A 21,560-nucleotide genomic window follows, 5' to 3' on the forward strand; every position below is an offset into this window, starting at 1 on the left:
GCCCTCCCAAGAGAAGAAAGTTTGTATGTACAATATATATATATATATATATTATATATATATATGTATATATATATATACATATTTATTTAGACATGTATATGTATGTATATCTAGGTTAAATCCATTTACATAATAACTTTTTTATGTATTTTTTAAAACAATTTGTATCAGACAGTGTTATTATGAATGCAACTGCACTGTTAAGTGGATTTTGGATGTGTTTTGTGCAATGTTTTATTCAAGTGTTATGCAGTGCTCTGAGGTCACGGTAATCATTCTTGCATAAATCACGATTGCTCTCACACTTTTGCCTTTACTTTCAACTTATCATATGAGTGGAATTTAACTTGCGCTCAAATGGCCGACAAAATCTGATATTGATCATGTTCAAATGATAGTGTGCTACTTGTAATCTGGCCCAGAATGTTTTATGGTATGAATATGGATGACTTGATTTAAAAACTATTTCAGTTTTATTTTTAATAGGCTTTTTAATAAGTATACTGAGAGTTTCTGAAAAATCCCTTGCATAAAGGACTAAAAGTCAATATATAAAACATTATCAAAAGAGGGTTTTTTTCGCGGGGGGGGGGACTTCAGATTCAGAGTTTTTACGAGGGTTTAGATAGTGTTTTCATTTTGTATGTTGGTTGTAATAGAATGTTGAGATAACTTATCAATGATAGAAGAAAGCTAGACCTTTTTTGATTAAAGCAATAACCAAACTTTTCATGATCAAATGTATTAGACTAAAGTTGTGTGTTAGGCAATTTGTTCCTACCAGTGTTATATTACATTTTTATTTCTTGCTTAGCTCCATATATCTGCCTCTATCTAAAGAAATTTAAATTTTATTTTTAAATGATTATGTGTGTACTAAGGATCATACAGGCATAAAATATACCCCCACTTTTAGCGTAGGCCAAAGGATACACTTTTTTCTCAGGTAGGAGAGCAGCATAACTTCTGGATCTGCATTTTTTTCTACTATCTGCAAAGAAAAATATAGCATACAGCAAGATAAAATATATATGTCTTTGAATTGTATGATTATATATTTATTCATGCACAAAGCAACATTTTCCAGAGTCACAGGTTACCAGAAAATTGACAAAGTTAACAAAAATTAAGGGACAGTCTACACTAAAATTGTTTAAAAAGATAGATAATGACTTTACTACCCATTCCCCAGCTTTGCAACATTGATATATTAATGTACTTTATAACATTTAAACTTCTACATTTCTGCCTGTTTCTAAGCCACTATAGACAGCCTCTTATCACATGCTTTTTTAATTGCTTTTCACAACAGGGGGGTGCTAGCGCATGTGAGCCTTATAGATAACATTGTGTTCACGCCTGAAGAGTTATTTAAGATTTAGCACAACACAGTACTAAATGCAAGTCAATAGATAATAAATAAAATGTAATGTGATCAGGGGGCTGTCAGAAGATGCTTAGATATAAGGTAATCACAGAGGTAAAAAGTGTATTAATATAGCAGTGTTGGTTATGCAAAACTGGGGAATGGGTAATAAAGGGATTAGCTATCTTTTAAAATAATAAAAAAATATATTGTAGACTGTACTTTTATTGTAGGCAATTCACCTAAGTAACTTCAAATTGTCAACTGTGCTTTACAAACTTTTTTATTTTTTATTAAACAGTAAAGGCTAGATTACGAGTTTTGCGTTATGAGTAAAAAAGCAGCGTTATGGGTTATAACGCTGCTTTTTCACTACCGCTGCTATTACGAGTCTTGTAGGTACAGATGTACCGCACACTTTTTTGGCCTTAATGCAAATTAACTTACGCAATTTGCGTAAAGTCTTTTTTCAATGGGACTTCCATAGCGCCGATATTACAAGCTTTTTCTGGGAGGCCAAAAAGTGAGCGGTACAGCCTATCCCGCAAGATTTGTAACGCAATCTAAAGTCAGTAGTTATGAGTTTTACGCTACAAAGCTGTAGCATAAAACTCATAACTAAAGTGCTAAAAAGTACACTAACACCCATAAACCCCTAAATCGAGGCCCTCCCGCATCACAAACACTAAAATAAAATTATTAACCCTAATCTGCCACTCCCGACATAGCCGCCACTATAATAAACATATTAACCCCTAAACCGCCACACTCCCGACTCGCAAACACTAGTTAAATATTATTGTGACAGACCCTTCTGTCAGGACTGAAGGAGTTAATTGTGTTTAGCTAAGAATCTAATTTCTAAAGACAGGTTTTCTGGCCTCGGCTATTGTGTGCTATAATTACATTTAAGTAATAAACAGGCCATTGTTTAATCACCCTCAGAGAGCAGACGCTAGGTGATAAGACAAGCCAAATGTGTTTAAGTTGTTATCTGCCTAAGTAAAGTATTTAAGTAATGTAATTCTACTGTTTCATAAAAGGGCGTCTTCCCCTTTTTATCTAAATGTACAAGAGTCTTTCAACCCCCCCATCTGGGGTAAAACCTGTATAAATACTAGGCATCTAGCCTTTAATAAATGACATTCTGTTTTAAACCTGAAACTGGCTGGGTTGTGAATTGCTGATTCCCTATGCAGGACATTGTTCCCTGGTACTAACCCTTGGTACACTGTTGGTACCGTAACATTGGTGGCAAGCGACGGAATGAACCTTATCGCCCAGAAGAGCAACTACACAAGCCAGTAACCTCAGGAAGAGGGGGATTATTACAATACTGACTAAGATGGAAAGAGTACCAGGAACAGAAGGAACCAATGGGCCCAGCATAGCAGACAGAACCCCCGCAGAAGCAAGCTTTGATCGGGCGGTTAAAATAAGACTGGCACATTATGGCCCCAACCCATCTGCGGAAATTATCGACCGGGTCATAGCAGCTGTGGAGGCCAACCTACTTCGCCAAAGCGGCGCTGCAGCAAACCCAGTGGAAAAGAGAAAAGTAAATTTTGCAGCTTTTAAAAACTTCCTGGAAACAGAAGGAGAGATTGATGGGTTCCTTGCGGATTTTGAGAGGCAATGTGCACTACACAAGGTACCCGCAGAGGACTGGGTCACGATATTATCCGGAAAATTATCCGGCCGGGCCAGTGAGGCTTTTCGGGCCATTCCAGATGAGGAGGTTGGGGATTATAATACTGTGAAAGAGGCTCTGCTCTCCAGGTATGCGGTTACACCGGAGGCATACCGGAGGCGGTTCAGAGACACTGTTAAATTAGCTGGTGATTCCTACGTTGAGTGGGCATATAAGGTGCACCGCACAGCAACTCACTGGATAGCGGGGTGCCAAGCCGTATCTGGGGAAGAGGTGCTGCAGCTATTCCTGTTGGAACATTGCTTTGACAAGTTATCAGCAGGAGTTAGAGAGTGGGTTCGGGACCGTAAACCCTCCACCCTGCATGAAGCTGCTCGCCTGGCAGATGAGTATATGGATGCCCGCAAACTGGACACTGCTACCACTAAGCCCCCTGCTAGAGTGGAGTACAGACCCCCAGTCACCCCAGCAGCTGCCAGTTACCAACCCCCGGCGCACCGCTATACCACACGGCCTCCGGCCACGAACTACCCTCAGAGAGCCCGGTTCAATTCACGGGGCTACTCACAGCCTATTTGGTGCTTTGGATGTAAGCAACTAGGGCACAAAAGACCAGAGTGTCCCCTAAATGCAGCGAACCAAGCACAGTCCTGGAGAAGACCCGCCGGCGGAATCCCACGTAACTCTCAGCCTGCGGCCCGCTACGTAGAGGCGCAAGAATGCTGGAGCATCCTACATGAGGCAGACCTTGTGCAAGCTGCCCACCGGAATAACCGGCAACTGGTTAAAGTGAATGGGAAGAAGGTCAGTGGTCTACGGGATACTGGTGCTACCATGACCTTGCTTCAAAAGAACTTGGTGTCTGAGAAACAGTACACTGGAGACACTGTGGCTGTGAGGGTAGCAGGGGGCGATGTGTTCAGCCTACCTGTTGCCAGGGTACATTTGGATTGGGGAGTGGGCGCTAGACCTGTGAATGTGGGGGTCAAGAAGGACTTACCTGCTGATGTTCTTCTTGGAAATGACTTGGCTCCCCTTGTTTCTGCCTATGCTCCCATGGGTCCCGCTGATGTTAACCCTGTGACTACCAGTGCTCAAATCCGTGCAGCAGAGACTGACCCCCCTGCTGCTAAGCCCCAGGACGCTGAGCTCAGTAAATCTCTATCCGCTATTGATACGTGGAAGTCCCGTTACAATGCGCTGATGAAGGAGAAGAGGAGCGCAGAGGAAAAAGCACGTTTAGAACGTGAATCTCTGCTAGACAAGCTGCACCGACAGACTGCAGAAAACACCAGCTTGAGAGTGGGACATGAAACATTAAAGACAAACTTAGCGACACTTGAGGAGAAGCTGACGCTGGCTCATAGTGAGGTGCAGCAACTCAAGGGCACCCTATGTCAGTATGAAGGGATTGTGGATACCTATAAAGAGCAGGTACAGAAAACTCGTAAAGAAGCTGATGGGATTTTGAAGGACTGTTTAGCCCTAGTCTGGGCACTGAGGAAGTTGAACCCTTCTTTGTATGGACAGGAATTCTCTCTCATAACGGGAATACAGATGGATTGTCCTGGCAAACTGACATGCCTACCACCTCCTAGTCCGGTCATCCCCAGGTTGACCCGCCAAAGGGTCAAGCCGGGTCTGCCGGAGTGTTCCACAAGGGGGGAGATATGTGACAGACCCTTCTGTCAGGACTGAAGGAGTTAATTGTGTTTAGCTAAGAATCTAATTTCTAAAGACAGGTTTTCTGGCCTCGGCTATTGTGTGCTATAATTACATTTAAGTAATAAACAGGCCATTGTTTAATCACCCTCAGAGAGCAGACGCTAGGTGATAAGACAAGCCAAATGTGTTTAAGTTGTTATCTGCCTAAGTAAAGTATTTAAGTAATGTAATTCTACTGTTTCATAAAAGGGCGTCTTCCCCTTTTTATCTAAATGTACAAGAGTCTTTCAACCCCCCCATCTGGGGTAAAACCTGTATAAATACTAGGCATCTAGCCTTTAATAAATGACATTCTGTTTTAAACCTGAAACTGGCTGGGTTGTGAATTGCTGATTCCCTATGCAGGACATTGTTCCCTGGTACTAACCCTTGGTACACCGTTGGTACCGTAACAATTATTAACCCCTAATCTTCTGTCCCTAACATCGCCACAACTTACATTACAGTTATTAACCCCTAATCTGCCACCCCCAATGTCGCCGCCACTATACTAAAGGTATTAACCCCTAAACCTAAGTCTAACCCTATCCCTAACACCCCTTAACTTAAATATAATTAAAATAAATCTAAATAAAAATTATTAGGTTTTATTTTACAGGTAAATTTGTATTTATTTTGATTAGGTAGCTTGTAAATAATTAATAACTATTTAGTAACTATTCTACCTAGTTAAAATAAATACAAACTTGCCTGTAAAATAATTATAAACCCTAAGCTAGCTACAATGTAACTATTAGTTATATTGTAGCTAGTTTAGGGTTTATTTTACAGGTAAGTATTTAGTTTTAAATAGGAATTATTTAGGTAATAATAGTACATTTTATTTAGATTTATTTGAATTATATTTAAATTAGGGGGTGTTAGGGTTAGACTTAGGTTTAGGGGTTAATAAATTTAGTATAGTGGCGGCGACATTGGGAGCGGCAGATTAGGGGTTAATAAATGTAGGTAGGTAGCGGCGATCTTAGGGGCGGCAGGTTAGGGGTTAATAATATTTAACTAGTGTTTGTGATGCAGGAGTGCGGTGGTTTAGGGGTTAATATGTTTATTATAGTGGCGGCGACGTTGGGGGCAGCAGATTAGGGGTTAATTAGTGTAGGTAGGTTGCAGCGACATTGGGGGCAAGAGATTAGGGGTTAATAAGTATAATGTAGGTGTCGGTGATTTTGGGGCAGCAGATTAGGGGTTAATAAGTATAATGTAGGTGGCAGCGTTGTCAGGGGCGGCAGATTAGGGGTTAATAAATATAATGTAGGTGTCGGCGATGTCGGGCGGCATTTTAGGGGTTAATAAGTGTAAGATTAGGGGTGTTTAGACTCAGGGTTTATGTTAGGGTGATAGGTGTAAACATAAATTTAGTTTCCCCATATGAATCAATGGGGCTGCGTTACGGAGCTTTACGCTGCTTTATTGCAGGTGTTAGGCTTTTTTTCAGCCGGCTCTCCCCATTGATGACTATGGGGAAATCGTGCCCGAGCACGTAAAACATGCTAACCGCTGCCTTAAGCAGCGCTGGTATTGGAGTGCGGTATGGAGCACAATTTTGCTCTATGCTCACTTCTTACCTAATAACACCGGGTTTATGAAAACCTGTAATAACAGCGCTGTAGGTAAGTGAGAGATGACAATAACGTGCAAGTTAGCACCGCACCCCTCATAACGCAAAACTCGTAATCTAGCCGTTACTTAATAATTACTTTATCATTCAATTTAACTTGACAGATTGGTTTGATATTATCTAACTAGCCAGGTACAAATGTATTAGGTGAATTACTAACAATGGCCATCACTAACCCAAGCCCTAATTTAAACAAATTGTAAGATGAAAAAAAAAGATATTGTAATTATCCATTTTTTTTGTACATAGTTTCCCCTTACCCTCAAATTTGGGGAGACACTAATCATTTCTTTAATTTAAAACATTAGTTTAGGTCCCAGTTTTACCGTAATTTATGCAAATTATTCATTTTTCCTTAAAGCTAAAAAAGAATGTGCCTTTATTCAGTTGGTAAAATAAATATATATAAATATATCATTCCAACCCTGTCAGTATTTAACACATTGAATCAGTTATCACATTACATTAGTTATTAATCAAACCTGCAACATGATACATCATTTCTAATCCAGTTGAGGAGAACCAGCAGTAGATGATACAGAATTACTTTATTGCACAGTTTTTCTGCATGGTACAGCAAAGCAATCACCAATTTACCAAAGGTAAACTGACATGACCATTTTTTTAAATTGCAATATTCAATCTGTTTTTATAAAAAATACTTTCTAAATACTTAAAAATTACATATTTATATATATATATGTATCTTATAGATTAATATATTAACTTTTTAAAGATTTATATAATTTCTTAGGATTTTCAACGTTTAAACAAACAAGGACATGTCTTTGCTAAAATATGAACTGAGCATGCAGCAATTTTTTTTTTGTATGGCTCCAGTTAGCCATAAGAAGGGAGATATTTTACTCTCAAATGTCCTAAGTATTCATACCCCACTGTAAAGAGACCTTAAAGAGACATAATACTCATAGGCTAAATCACTTGAAACTGATGCAGTATAACTGTAAAAAGCTGACAGGAAAATATCACCTGAGAATCTCTATGTAAAAAAGGAAGATATTTTATCTCACAACTTCCTCAGCTCAGCAGAGTAAGTTCTGTGTAAAAAAGCTATAATTCAGCTGCTGCCCAACTGCAGGTTTAAAAAAAAAAAAAAAAAAAAAGAAAGAAAAAGAAGAAATGAACAGCACCCAATCAGCATCGACAATGCTGAGGTCATGAACTCTTTTACTGTGATCTCATGAGATTTGACTTAACTCTCATGAGATTTCATAGTAAACTTCCTTAAACTGAATAGGGAAAAAAGATGAGTATGCATGAAAGCTCACTCCCTTAGCTGTCCTGGGACAGACATACTGATTTGCTGCTTAGAAGTCTTTTACAATGGGATGTGGCTACTGAGGAACTTTTGAGGTAAAATATCTTTCTTTTTTACATAGAGATGTTCAGGTGATATTTTCTAGTCAGCTTTTTACAACTATGCTGCATCACTTTCAAGTGTTTCAACATTTGGGTATCATGGCCCTTTAAGCAACCAGTCAGGATGCTAGACCCAGGACTTGCAAGGAGTGTGCATCTGGCATGTGCATGCATAGTCATGTTATTTTCCTATTCAGTTTAAATTCGTACTAAGAAATCTCATGAGACTTTAGTGAAATTTCATGAGATCACAGCAAAGGCAAAACATTACCTCAGCACTGCTGATGCTGATTGGCTATTTTTTTTTCCAACTTGCAGCTGGGCAGAAACTGAAGTATAACTACTTACACATCACTTACTCTGGTGAGATGAAGACATGTTGAGGTAAAATATCTTCCCTTTTTACATAGAGATGCTCAGGTAATATTTTCTTGTCAGATTTCTACAGTTATGCTGCATCACTTTCAAGTGATTGAGCATATTGATTATTATGTCCCTTTAAAGAGCCTATAAAGTGTTGTATATCTTATCCCATTTGCCGTTGCCATATATCGAAATAAGCTCCTGCACTGATCAAGCAATCACTGTGCAGCATTTAGAAGGGTCAGGGACTTGTTTTCAATGAAATGTTCTACTGCTTCTCAGAAAAGTGGAAAAGCTACAATTTTCATTAAAAAACAGTAAAATTGTTTTACAAAGTTGTTTCACTATGCATAAATAAACCTTGTATGTGGAATCATATTTTAAGATTAATCTTTGTGTGCTTTTCTATTCCAACGTAATCTATGTGCAGAAAAAGTCCTTTCACATAATGATTGTTGCTGAAAACATAACATTGCTCAATACCCTTTTCCTCTGGATGATGCTCTGGAATTTTTTTTTTATTTCAACACTACTGTAGTATTTACAGGGCTAAAAACTACACACACATATGAAGAAAAGTTTTTCAGTCTTAATTTGCTCATTATTAGACATGTACGTTTTGTTTCGTTCCGAATTTAAATTCGGACGAATTTATCAAATTCGGAGATTCGGATCGATTAGAATTTCTGAATTACCATAGCACCGAATCTAATGAATAAATCTGAATTAGTTCAGATTTATTCGTAAAATTCGGATGGCCATGGACTAATCACAATTACACTAGTATTGTACTGTATATTAGTGATGTTGCGAATTGTTTGCCGGCGAATAGTTCCCGGCGAACATAGCATGTTCGCGTTCGCCTCAGCGGGCGAACATATGCGATGTTCGATCCACCCCCTATTCGTCATTATTGAGTAAACTTTGACCCTGTACCTCACAGTCAGAATACACATTCCAGCCAATCAGCAGCAGACCCTCCCTCCCAGACCCTCCCACCTCCTGGACAGCATCCATTTTAGATTCATTTGGAAGCTGCATTCTTAGTGAGAGGAGGGACAGTGTAGCTGCTGCTGATTTAATAGGGAAATTGATAGCTAGGCTAGTGTATTCAGTGTCCACTACAGTCCTGAAGGACTCATCTGATCTCTGCTGTAAGGACAGCACCCCAAAAAGCCCTTTTTAGGGCTAGAACATCAGTCTGCTTTTTTTTTTCCCCTGTGTAATCTAATTGCAGTTGCCTGCCTGCCAGCGTGTGTGTCAGGCTCACAGCGTATACTGTGCCCACTTGCCCAGTGCCACCACTCATATCTGGTGTAACAGTAGTGTACATTTAAAAAAAAAAAAACTTTTTTGACTGTGAAATAATAGCAGACAGCTTCCAGTACCCAAGATGGCCGCCAATAAGGCAGATGGGGAGGGTTAGAGAGCTGTTTTGGGGGGGATCAGGGAGGTTGGGGGCTAAGGGGTTATGCTACACCACAGCATATGTAAATATGCTAAAAAAATTAAAAAATGTAAAAACCTTTTATTTTAGTACTGGCAGACTTTATGGCAGTACTTAAGATGGTGGGGACAATTGTGGGGTGGGGAGGGAAGGGAGCTGTTTGGGAGGTATCAGGGGGTCTGATGTGTCAGGTGGGAGGCTGATCTCTACACTAAAGCTAAAATGAACCCTGCAAGCGCCCTACAAACTACCTAATTAACCCCTTCACTGCTAGCCATAATACATGTGTGATGCGCAGCAGCATTTAGCGGCCTTCTAATTACCAGAAAGCAACACCAAAGTCATATATGTCTGCTATTTCTGAACAAAGGGAATCCCAGAGAAGCATTTACAACCATTTGTGTCATAATTGCACAAGCTGTTTGTAAACAATTTCAGTGAGAAACCTAAAATTGCGAAAAAAATTTAAGTTTTTTTAACCCCTTAACGACTGAGGACGTGCAGGGTACGTCCTCAGAAAAAAGGCAGTTAATGCCTGAGAACGTACCCTGCACGTCCTCAGTGTGGAAAGCAGCTGGAAGCGATCCTGATCACTTCCAGCTGTTTTCCGGTTATTGCAGGATGCCTCGATATTGAGGCATCCTGCAATAACATTTTTTACCCCTCCGGTGCAGAGAGAGCCACTCTGTGGCCCTCTCTGCACCGGACATCGATGGCCGCATTCGTTGGTGGGTGGGAGCTGAAGTGGGAGGTGGGTGGGCGGCCATCGATGGCTTCTTGGTAAAAGAGGGGGGCGGGATCGGGGGCGGGATCGCCGGGGGCGCGCACGGGCGCGCGCGCGTGCACGGGGGGTGGTGGGCGGGCGCGTGCACGGGGAGGGAACGGGTGGGAACCACTTACACTACAGAAAGGGTTTTTTTATTATGGGAGAAAGGAGGGATAAAATCCCTGAATAAAGTAATCTAAGGGATCTGGGAGGGGGTGGGGGATTAGTCTTTGGGGGGGGGGGGGGAAGCTACACTGCAGAAAAAAATAAAAATAAAAAAAAAATAGACATTTTTACATGCAAACTGGGTACTGGCAGACAGCTGCCAGTACCCAAGATGGCCCCCAATAAGGCAGAGGGGGAGGGTTAGGAAGCTGTTTTTTGGGGGATCAGGGAGGTTTGGGGCTAAGGGGGGGATCTTACACAGCAGCATATGTAAATATGCTATATATAAAAAAAGGATACCTTTTATTTTAGTACTGGCAGACTTTCTGCCAGTACTTAAGATGGTGGGGACAATTTTTGGGGTGGGGGAGGAAAGAGAGCTCTTTGGGAGGGATCAGGGGGTCTGATGTGTCAGGTGGGAAGCTGATCTCTACACTAAAGCTAAAATTAACCCTGCAAACTCCATACAAGCTACCTAATTAACCCCTTCATTGCTGGGCATAATTCACGTGTTGTGCGCAGTGGCATTTAGCGGCCTTCTAATTACCAAAAAGCAACACCAAATCCATATATGTCTGCTATTTTTGAACAAAGGAGACCCCAGAGAAGCATTTACAACCATTTGTGCCATAATTGCACAAAATGTTTGTAAATGATTTCAGTGAGAAATCTAAAATTTTGAAAAATTTAACGTTTTTCTTTATTTGATCGCATTTGGCGGTGAAATGGTGGCATGAAATATACCAAAATGGGCGTAGATCAATACTTTGGGTTGTCTACTACACTACACTAAAGCTAAAATTACCCCAAAAAGCTCCCTACATGCTCCCTTATTAACCCCTTCCCTGCTGTGCATAATACACGCATGGTGCGCAGTGGCATTTAGCGGCCTTCTAATTACCAAAAAGCAACGTCAAAGCCATATATGTCTGCTATTTCTGAACAAAGGGGATTCCAGAGAAAAATTTACAACCATTTATGCCATAATTGCACAAGCTGTTTGTAAATAATTTCAGTGAGAATCCTAAAGTTTGTGAAAAAATTTGTGAAAAAGTGAACAATTTTTTTTATTTGATCGCATTTGGTGGTGAAATGGTGGCATGAAATATACCAAAATGGGCCTAGATCAATACTTTGGGATGTCTTCTAAAAAAAAATATATACATGTCAAGGGATATTCAGGTATTCCTGACAGATATCAGGGTTCCAATGTAACTAGCGCTCATTTTGAAAAAAAGTGGTTTGGAAATAGCAAAGTGCTACTTATATTTGTTGCCCTATAACTTGCAAAAAAAAGCAAAGAACATGTAAACATTGGGTATTTCTAAACTCTGGACAAAATTTAGAAATTATTTAGCATGGGTGTTTTTTGGTGGTTGTAGATGTGTAACAGATTTTGGGGGACAAAGTTAGAAAAAGTGTGTTTTTTTCCATTTTTTCCTCATATTTTATATTTTCTTTTATAGTAAATGATAAGATATGATGAAAATAATGGTATCTTTAGAAAGTCCATTTAATGGCGAGAAAAACGGTATATAATATGTGTGGGTACAGTAAAAGAGTAAGAGGAAAATTACAGCTAAACACAAACACTGCAAAAATGTAAAAATAGCCTTGGTCCCAAATGGACAGAAAATGGAAAAGTGCTGTGGTCATTAAGGGGTTAAAATTTGATCACATTTGGCGGTGAAATGGTGGCATGAAATATACCAAAATGGGCCTAGATCAATACTTTGGGTTGTCTACTACACTACACTTAAGCTAAAATTAACTCTACAAGCTCCCTACATGCTCCCTAATTAACCCCTTCACTGCTGGGCATAAAACACGTGTGGTGCGCAGTGGCATTTAGCAGCCTTCTAATTACCAAAAAGCAACGCCAAAGCCATATAAGTCTGCTATTTATGAACAAAGGGGATCCCAGAGAAGCATTTACAACCATTTATACCATAATTGCATAAGTTGTTTGTAAATAATTTCTGTGAGAAACCTAAAGTTTGTGAAAAAGTGAACAATTTTTTTTTATTTGATCGCATTTGGCGGTGAAATGGTAGCATGAAATATACCAAAATGGGCCTAGATCAATACTTTGGGTTGTCTACTACACTACACTTAAGCTAAAATTAACTCTACAAGCTGCCTACATGCTCCCTAATTAACCCCTTCACTGCTGGGGATAAAACACGTGTGGTGCGCAGTGGCATTTAGCAGCCTTCTAATTACCAAAAAGCAACGCCAAAGCCATATAAGTCTGCTATAATGGCATGTCTGGCACACAGTGTTGGGGCAAGGGTCCATCTGATCACTGATACCTGGTCTGCAAAGCATGGTCAGGGCAGGTATATCACCTACACTGCCCACTGTGAAGCGGACGTAAACCCTTACACATAACCCTTACACTATCTGATCAATACAACATCATACCTGATGTTTTAAAGCACGTTATTCCAAACAATTTAGGAATGTTAGGTGATTTATGCTCTTTATGGATTAAAACCAGACTCTGCATCAACTATGTAATTTTCCATGAGAGTTTTGCCATGGATCCCCCTCCGGCATACCACAGTCCAGGTGTTAGTCCCCTTGAAACAACTTTTCCATCACTATTGTGGCCAGAAAGAGTCCCTGTGGGTTTTAAAATTCGCCTGCCTATTGAAGTCTATGGCGGTTCGCCCGGTTCGCTGGTTCGCAAACTTTTGTGGAAGTTCGAGTTCTCCGTTTGCGAACCCAAATTTTTAGGTTTGCGACATCACTACTGTATATTAGGTTATATCACTCTGCTATGGGTTACACCTAATATTACAGTACATAATATACTAGTCTAATACACAGCACATCCCACCTAACACATATCGAATGTCCGAATTTACGAATTGAATCCGAACCGAATACATCCAAATGAATCCGAACGAATCCGAAACGAATGCATTTGAATGTATCCGAATTCGAATCAATCCGAAAACGAAATTCGAAAATATCCGAAACGATCCGAAACGAACCGATACAAATTTTTTGCCGCGCACAAGTCTACTCATTATTTAAAGACCACTTTGCTCACTCTGGTTCAATTAAATAGATTTGTTTTGTGCAATAACATCACGACATGGAAGGCATGTGGCTATACTAGAAATACGACCTAAGGCATTTTCTCCCAAATGTATTGTTTTAAAGAAGTGCCTGAATTCACCATTTCATTTACTTCTACATTCCTTCTGAATCACTGAAAAACATTAACCATTTGTGTCCTTATCTACATAGGTGATAGCAAAGAATAATCTGGAAAACATCATTATTTAAAAATTACTCTTCATTGAATTGTTCATAAAATTCATCTTAAAATTAAAGGAACATGAAACCCAAATTTTTTCTTTCATGATTAAGAAAGAGCATGTAATTTTAAACAACTTTCAAAGTTACTTCTATTATCTAATTTGCTTCATTCTCTTCATATCCTTTGTTGAAAAGCATATCTAGATAAGCTCAGTAGCTGCTGATTGGTGGCTGCACATAGATGCCTCATGTGATTGGCTCACCCATGTGCATTGCTATTTCTTCAACAAAGGATATCTAAAGACAGAAGCAAATTAGATAATAGAAGTAAATTGGAATGTTGTTTAAAATTGTATTCTCTGAATCACAAGATAATTTTTTGGGGTTTAGTGTCCCTTTAACAGGCTAAATTTAAAAATTCCTTTTTTAAAGATAAGCATTTAAAAAAGCTGGGTTTGATATTTTATAGATAAAGCTATCATTTTTAAAAATACTTATTTAATCATGAGAGCCAATTATTTTTGTATGTATAAATGCAAGAGCTATAAAAGTAATGTTTAAAAATACAGAACACAAGGACTGGAATTTTCATTTGATAGACAATTAGTTATCGCTTTAAAAATGTTGTATATTTGTTCATCTGTCTGTGTAACCTACAAGGTACAGGTCACAAAAACAGGTATTACTAGACTTAAATACGCAATGACATTAAAAGTGTTTTACATTACGTTCTGCTTTTATATATTTTACAAGCTATAATTGTGGCTTTAAAGGTTTAAAAATACTGACAAGGGAGTAATCTGTTAATATATTGGATAAACAAAAAATTGTAGTATTTTTATATTTTAACTTATTGGACATGTTTATTTATATATAAAATGAAAATGGATTATTATTAAATACACTTTTAAAAGATAAAATTAATATGGCTGGTGTATTGTTGAGATTTTACTTTTTGTCTTAGGTTTGTTTATATGCCTGTTTTATATTAATTAAAGTGGTGTAGTTATGTATTAGTCGAACATATTAATATAATTAGATAATTTCAATATTAACGTTTAAGGCCAAGTTATTGGTGGTGTTAATGGTTTTTTTAATCTGGCTGTCTATAAGATGCTAAATTTTGAGAAAAACATAAATGTTTCACAAAACTCATAATGAATATGTAACAAATTACACTAAAACCCATAAACTACCTATTAACCCCTAAAACGCCCACCCCCACATCACAACTCCCTAAATAAACCTATTAACCCCTAAACCTCTGGGCCCCCACATCGCGACAAACTAAATTAAACTATTAACCCCTAAACCTAACATCCCCTAACTTTAACTTAAAGTTACAATATAACTACCTTAAAATAGATCAAAACTTACCTGTGAAATAAAAAAACTAAGCTTAAACTATAAATAAACCTAACATTACTATGTAATAAAAATAAAATATACCAAAACTATAAAACCTTAATTACAAAATTAAAATATCCTAACAGTAGGAAAAAAAATAACATTACAAAACATAGCAAAATCTAAAATTAAACAAAATTACAAAACCTAACATTACACAAAATAACAAACTCTAAAATTATGAAAAATAAAAAAATCTAAGATTACAGAAAATAAACACAATTATCCAAAATAAAAAAATTAAACCTAATTTAATACCACTATAAAAACAAAAAAGTCACCCCAAAATAAAAACACCCCCTAATCTAACACTAGATTACCAATATCCCTTAAAAGGGCCCTGCCCTAAGTTTAACAGCTGTTTTACATTAAAAAAATACAAACAGTACAAACCCCCTCCCACCCACCCAACCCCCAAAGTAAAAAAAGACCTAACTATAAAAAAATAAGCTACCCATTTGTATGGACATTGCCCTTAAAAGCGCAATCAGCTCTTTAGTGCCCATTAAAAAAACAAAAAAGCCCTGATCTAAAAAAAAAAACACACCCAAAAAAACAAAACGAAAACCTAACACTAACCCCGACCTAGGTACTTACCTTTCCTGAAGTCCGGCGGTGAAAGTCTTCTTCCAGGCGGCTCCATCTTTAATCTTCATGCCGGTGTAGCAGAGTCATCTTCCATCTTCATTCACTGGTCAGGGGAGCCGAGCAGGATCAGCGATGGCACCAACATCTGATGTGAAGAGTCCTCTTCATGCAATCGTCCGCTGCACACAGAAGATTGAATGCAAGGTACCCTTTTAATATTGGGGTACCTTGCATTCCTATTGGCTGAAAATTTCAAATCAGTCAATAGGATGAGCGCTACTTAAATCCTATTGGCTATTCAAATCATAGACTTTAAGGGGACGGCATTAATGCAATCGCCATTTCGCAATTGCAGGTGTTAGGTTTTTTTCCAACACTTTTTCTCCATTGATCTCTATGGGGGAAAACATGCACAAGCACGCCAAGTCAAAACAAACTTTTTTTTGGTGCGGTATGGGGCTTACCACACCATACTACACAACAATAGAAAGTTTTTTGTAACTTGTAATGGCTGCAGTATAGAAATAGTGGAACGGACCCGTTTCGCACGGTGTGTATGCTACAGCTATACCGCGCAACTTGTAATCTCACTCTATTGCAGTAGAAAGCTGTTTTCAGCACCCATTAAAGTTAATAGGAAAAAGCTTAATTTTATTTTACTGACTGTTTTTTAAAAATATAAATCACATGTAATACATACAACACATTCAATAAAATTATATACATAATTAAAAATAATGTTAACTATAAAATGTATTAAATACTTAAATCCTATATATTAAAGTAATATATAATATTAAGTAATTTAATTATTCTTAATTATAGAAATGCGTTGTTTAAAATTATTAAAAAAATAAATAAAATAGCTATAGGAGTGTAAATTAATAGATTAGTACATAATTAAATATGTATGAGCATGAGTCAGCTGAGTCAATATCAGGTACGGGTTGCAGAAGTAAATGATTTTTCTTTTATAAGGTAGTGAGAGTCCATGATCCATTATGCATGGCATTCAACTCCTGGACACTAGAAGGAGGCAAAGATTCCCAAAAAGTACTAAATTTGTTGTACAATGATGTTATACTAACAGTATTCAACCAATAGATGAACTAAAAAACAAATATGAATTAAAACAACAATCAAAAGATAGGCTAATTTATCTGCTCCTGAGTTAAAAAGTTCATATTAAAAGTCCATAATAAAAGTCCATCTTAGAATTTTTTTGGGAAATACCCAAAGTAAAAGTCTTTGGTTTCTGTCCAAAACTTATCTCAGCTGCAGCCTTAGGGGCCTATCTATCAAGCTCCGAATGGAGCTTGATGCCCCGTGTTTCTGGTGAGCCTGCAGACTCGCCAGAAACAGCAGTTATGATGCAGCGGTCAAAAAAGACCGCTGCTCCATAACCTGTCCGCCTGCTCTGAGCAGGCGGACAGACATTGCCGGAATTCAACCCGATCGAGTACGATCGGGTTGATTGACACCCCCCTGCTGGCGGCCCATTGGCCGCGAGTCTGCAGGGGGCGGCGTTGCACCAGCAGTTCTTGTGAGCTGCTGGTGCAATGCTGAATACGGCGAGCGTATTGCTCGTAGTATTCAGCAAGGTCTGGTGGACCTGATCCGCACTGTAGGATCAGGTCCGCCAGACTTTCTTAAATAGGGGCCTTAGAATTTGTAGGTGATAAAGCGTGTGCTATTATAGGCCTATAAAGCAATGTGGTAAGATATATGTGTCAATTGATCTAATCTTTTATTCCTTTAATGAGTTGTGGTCACTTTTCTCCTATTAATGTTGGTAGTAGTAGTAGAAGTTTTATTGTTTAGACTTTTAAGATAGTCAATTTCTGCAATTCATGTCCCAGGTGTGAAAAATTTGGAAACAGATTATCTCTGTGGTCAATTTCTTCATCCGGTGGATTGGGGTCTCTATTAAGAAGTATTCAATCAGATTGTGGAAAAATGCGGTTTCCCAGAGTGAGACCTAATGGCTTTTTGTTTAAACAACAAACTTCCCAGATATTCTGCAATATTCAGGGATCCATGAGCAGAGTTGGTAGATGCTTTAGCAGATCCCTAGTCATTTCAACTTGCTCCATTAGCTCTTCTGCCTAGGTTGATATTACGGATAAATTCTGTAACAGAGAGGCTTTTTCTGATAAAGTTATTAAAACTTTAATTCAGGCTAGAAAGCCTGTTGCTAGAATAAAATATAAAAACATTTGTAAAGTTTTTCTGTTCAGTGTGAAAAGAATGGCTTTAGTTGGCATTCTTTTAGAATTCCTAGACTTCTTCAAGTTTTCAAAAGGGCTTAGAAAAAGGATTATCTGCAAGCTCTTTGAAAGGTTAAATTTCAGCTCTGTCTGTGTTATATCAGAAAAAGATTGCAAAAAAATCCTGACATTAAGGGTGAGATTACAAGTGCCATGGTAAAATCGAAATTTTTCGCTAGCGAAAATGCTTTTCTGCTTATCAGAAATCGCTTGTATTACAAGTTGAAAAAAATCATTATTTTGCGCTAGCTGTAGCCCAAGAAGCGCAAAAATCGCTAGCATAGTTTTCACATGCATGTGTTTCCCCATAGAAATCAATGGAGAAAAAAAAGTGGGAAAAAACCCTACTCGCAAAAACGTCAAAAAATTTGAAAAAAACCTAACACCCTACCTCAAGCCCCTAGCCTAATAACCCCTAATCTGCCATCCCCTACATCGTAAGCACTAAATAAAACTGTTAACCCCTAAACCGCTATCCATCCACACGGCAAACTACCTAAATAAATATTTAACCTATAAACCGCCATCCTCCCACAATGCAAACTAACTGAATAAACTATTAACTCTTAAACCACATCCCTCAACAATGCGAACTACCTAAATAAGTTATTAACCCCTAAACTACCATCCTCCCAAAAAGCAAACTAAATAAACTATTAACCCCTAAACCACCATCGTTCCACAACACAAACTACCTAAATAAACTATTAACCCCTAAACCATCCCCACAACGCAAAGTATTAAACTAACAACTAAACCCCCTAACCTAACACCCCCCTAACATAGCCCCAATTAAAATACCCATAAATGAAATAAAAGCTATACTAACTTACATGTAAAATTAAATTAAAACCTAAGCTTAGCCTTAAAAAAATAACCATAATTAAAATAAATACCCTAACATTACCAAAAATAAAAAACCAGCATTACAAAAATAAAAAAACCTATCATTTACAAAAAAATCCCAAAAACTAACCCTAGCTCTAGCCCTTAAAAAAAATAAAAGCCACCCCAAAAGAAAAAAGCCCTATTTTAAAACTAAACTACCAATAGGCCTTTTTTAGGTCATTGCCCTAAAGCAAACAGGTATTTTGCATAAAAAATACAACGCCCTAATATTAAAACCCCCATCCACCAACATAAAAAACCTAAATAAAAACAAACCTAAACTACTAATTTCCCCAAAAAGGTCGTTTTGATGGGCATTGCCCTTAAAAATGCATTCAGCTCTTTTGCTGCCCAAATAAAATAAAAAATCCCTAATCTTAAAAAAAAAACCAAAAAACCCCAAAAAACTAAGTCTAACCCCAAAATTTGTTCTCACCGATGATGATGGTCGTCGCTCCATCGTCTTCCTGGCGGCGTTCCATCTTCATCTTCTTCAATCAGCGGTCCATCTTCTATCTTTATCCCGGTGTCGGCGGCGAGGTCAGCAGCAATGAAGGCGGTGACATTGATCCTCCTCTTCAGACCATCGACATGGAGATCCTCTTCATGTGGTCTCCAGTGGCACACTGAAGATGAAATGCAAGGTACCTCTTTTATATAGGGGTACCCTTGCATTCCTATTGGCTGATTTGGTCCTTCAAATTCAAATCAGCCAATATAATGAAAGTGTCTTTTTTTTAAATTTGTAATGGTCGTTTTTTTGAGGGGGGTTTTGTAAATGTTAGATTTTTTATTTTTTTGTAATGTAGGTTTTTTATTTTTTGTAATATATGTTTTTTATTTTTGGTAAAGTAAGTTTTTTTATGTAATGTTTGGTTTTTTTAGAGTAAACAGGTTTTAATTTAATTTTACAGGTAAGTTTTTATTTATTTTAAGGTAGTTAGTATAGTTTTTTTTTTATTATTTTAATTGAGGGTTACATTAGGGGATGTTAGGTTAGGAGGTTTAGATGTTAGTTTATAATTTTGCACTGTGGGGGGATGGTGGTTTAGGGGTTACTAGTTTAGGTAGTGTGCGATGTGGGGGGATTGCGGTTTAGGTACTAATAGTTTAGGTAGTATGTGATGTGGAAGTATGGCGGTTTAGGGGTCAATAGTTTATTTAGGTAGTTTGCGATGTGGGGGGTGGCGGTTTAGGGGTTAATATTTTAGGTTGTTTGCAATGTGGGGGGATAGCAGTTTATGGGTTAATAGTTTAGGAGGTTTGCGATGTGGGGGGATGGCAGTTTAGGGGTTAATAGTTTTATTTAGGGTTTGCTATGGGGGGTGGCAGATTAGGGATTAATAGTGTAGTTTATGGGTGTAAGTGTACTTTGTAAGGTATTTTTGTTGTGTTTTGTGCAACTTTTTAGTTTAGGAAAACAGTTTACCAGAGCTCTTAAATCGCGGTTAAGGATTGAAGCGTTAAAGGCGATTGTGCTAGTGCAATCGTGATTTCTCTCAACTTGTAATATTAGTGAGAGAAAAATGGATCGCAAAATCACGATTGCGCTACCTCAAAATCCATTGCGCCTCACTTGTAATCTAGCCCTAAGAGTTTTGTTCAGGCTTTAGTCAGCATTAGAATTGTAATTAAACCAATCTCTTTATCATGTAATCTAAATTCTAAATTTAATTCTTAGAATTTTGCAAGTTTCTCCTTTTGAACCAATGTATTGTCTAGACATTATATGCTAGATTACAAATTATATGTTATTAAAATAATGTGCCTGCTTTAACTTGTGCACACATTAAAGGTTGAAACAGGGGCGTATTAAGGCATAGGCCAACAAGGCCAGTGCCTAGGGCAGCAGATTTTTAAGGGGCAGCAGAATTTTGAGTCCCTAGGGCCACTCTACTGAACTCAGGGCCGGGTGGCTAAATCAACCAATTACAAATGACTTAAATGGCTGGCCCGGCTATTGCTATCCTATGCGATTGTATGTAGGTGCTCATGACGTGGTGACAGTGGAGGGGGAGCTCACTTGCGCAGCCTGGCCTGGACTGAGAGGGAATGCGGTATTCTTCCTGGCTCCACCACGTGATTGAGACTCACACAGACTACACAGTGCAGTGTGCACTACAACGTGACCACTGTGAAAAAGCATATGCCTTTCTCCCTTCAATACATCTTCATTAGGCATTAAAATACTTAAACGGATTAGTCACTAAATACTTGTACATTTACCATTTGTCTATCTGTCATACATGCAAAGAATAAGTATTTATTGCTGAATCTATACAACTATGTGACCTAAAACACAGCTGAAAATATGTTGTATGCATTTAATACATTCAGAAACAATACAAGTATATACTTTATTATGATTGTATCATGTGACTTTATGCCCTAGGATACAATTCCTAAACCTATCATAACTACTGTTGTATTTTGTAAGTACTTTTAAAGGCCAGTTTGTATATTCATTACATATTTATCCAAGCAGATATTTTGCTTAAATAACTGTCAATCACCAAAGAAGATGTTTAAGGTTAAACAACTACCTACTGACAAACTATTATACAGTGAAGGATATTTTTTTCTGATATAAACACTTTAATCATCTGTCGTGCAAAATAATGTCTTAATATATATATATATATATATATATATATAT

The 21,560-nt window shown here is 38.0% G+C and overlaps 1 protein-coding gene across 1 annotated transcript in view; it reads right to left on the minus strand.

Moving 5' to 3' along the window:
• The window catches only part of LOC128645612 (aldehyde oxidase 1-like), a 365,796-nt gene that overhangs the window by 332,140 nt on the left and 12,096 nt on the right, over nt 1–21,560 (minus strand). Inside the window, exon 2 of the mRNA XM_053698719.1 lies at nt 937–994. Coding sequence (XP_053554694.1) covers nt 937–994 — 58 coding nt within the window. The remainder of the gene's footprint in view (nt 1–936; nt 995–21,560) is intronic.

The sequence above is a fragment of the Bombina bombina genome, chromosome 1 (assembly GCF_027579735.1).
Source record: "Bombina bombina isolate aBomBom1 chromosome 1, aBomBom1.pri, whole genome shotgun sequence".
NCBI classification, from domain to species: domain Eukaryota; kingdom Metazoa; phylum Chordata; class Amphibia; order Anura; family Bombinatoridae; genus Bombina; species Bombina bombina.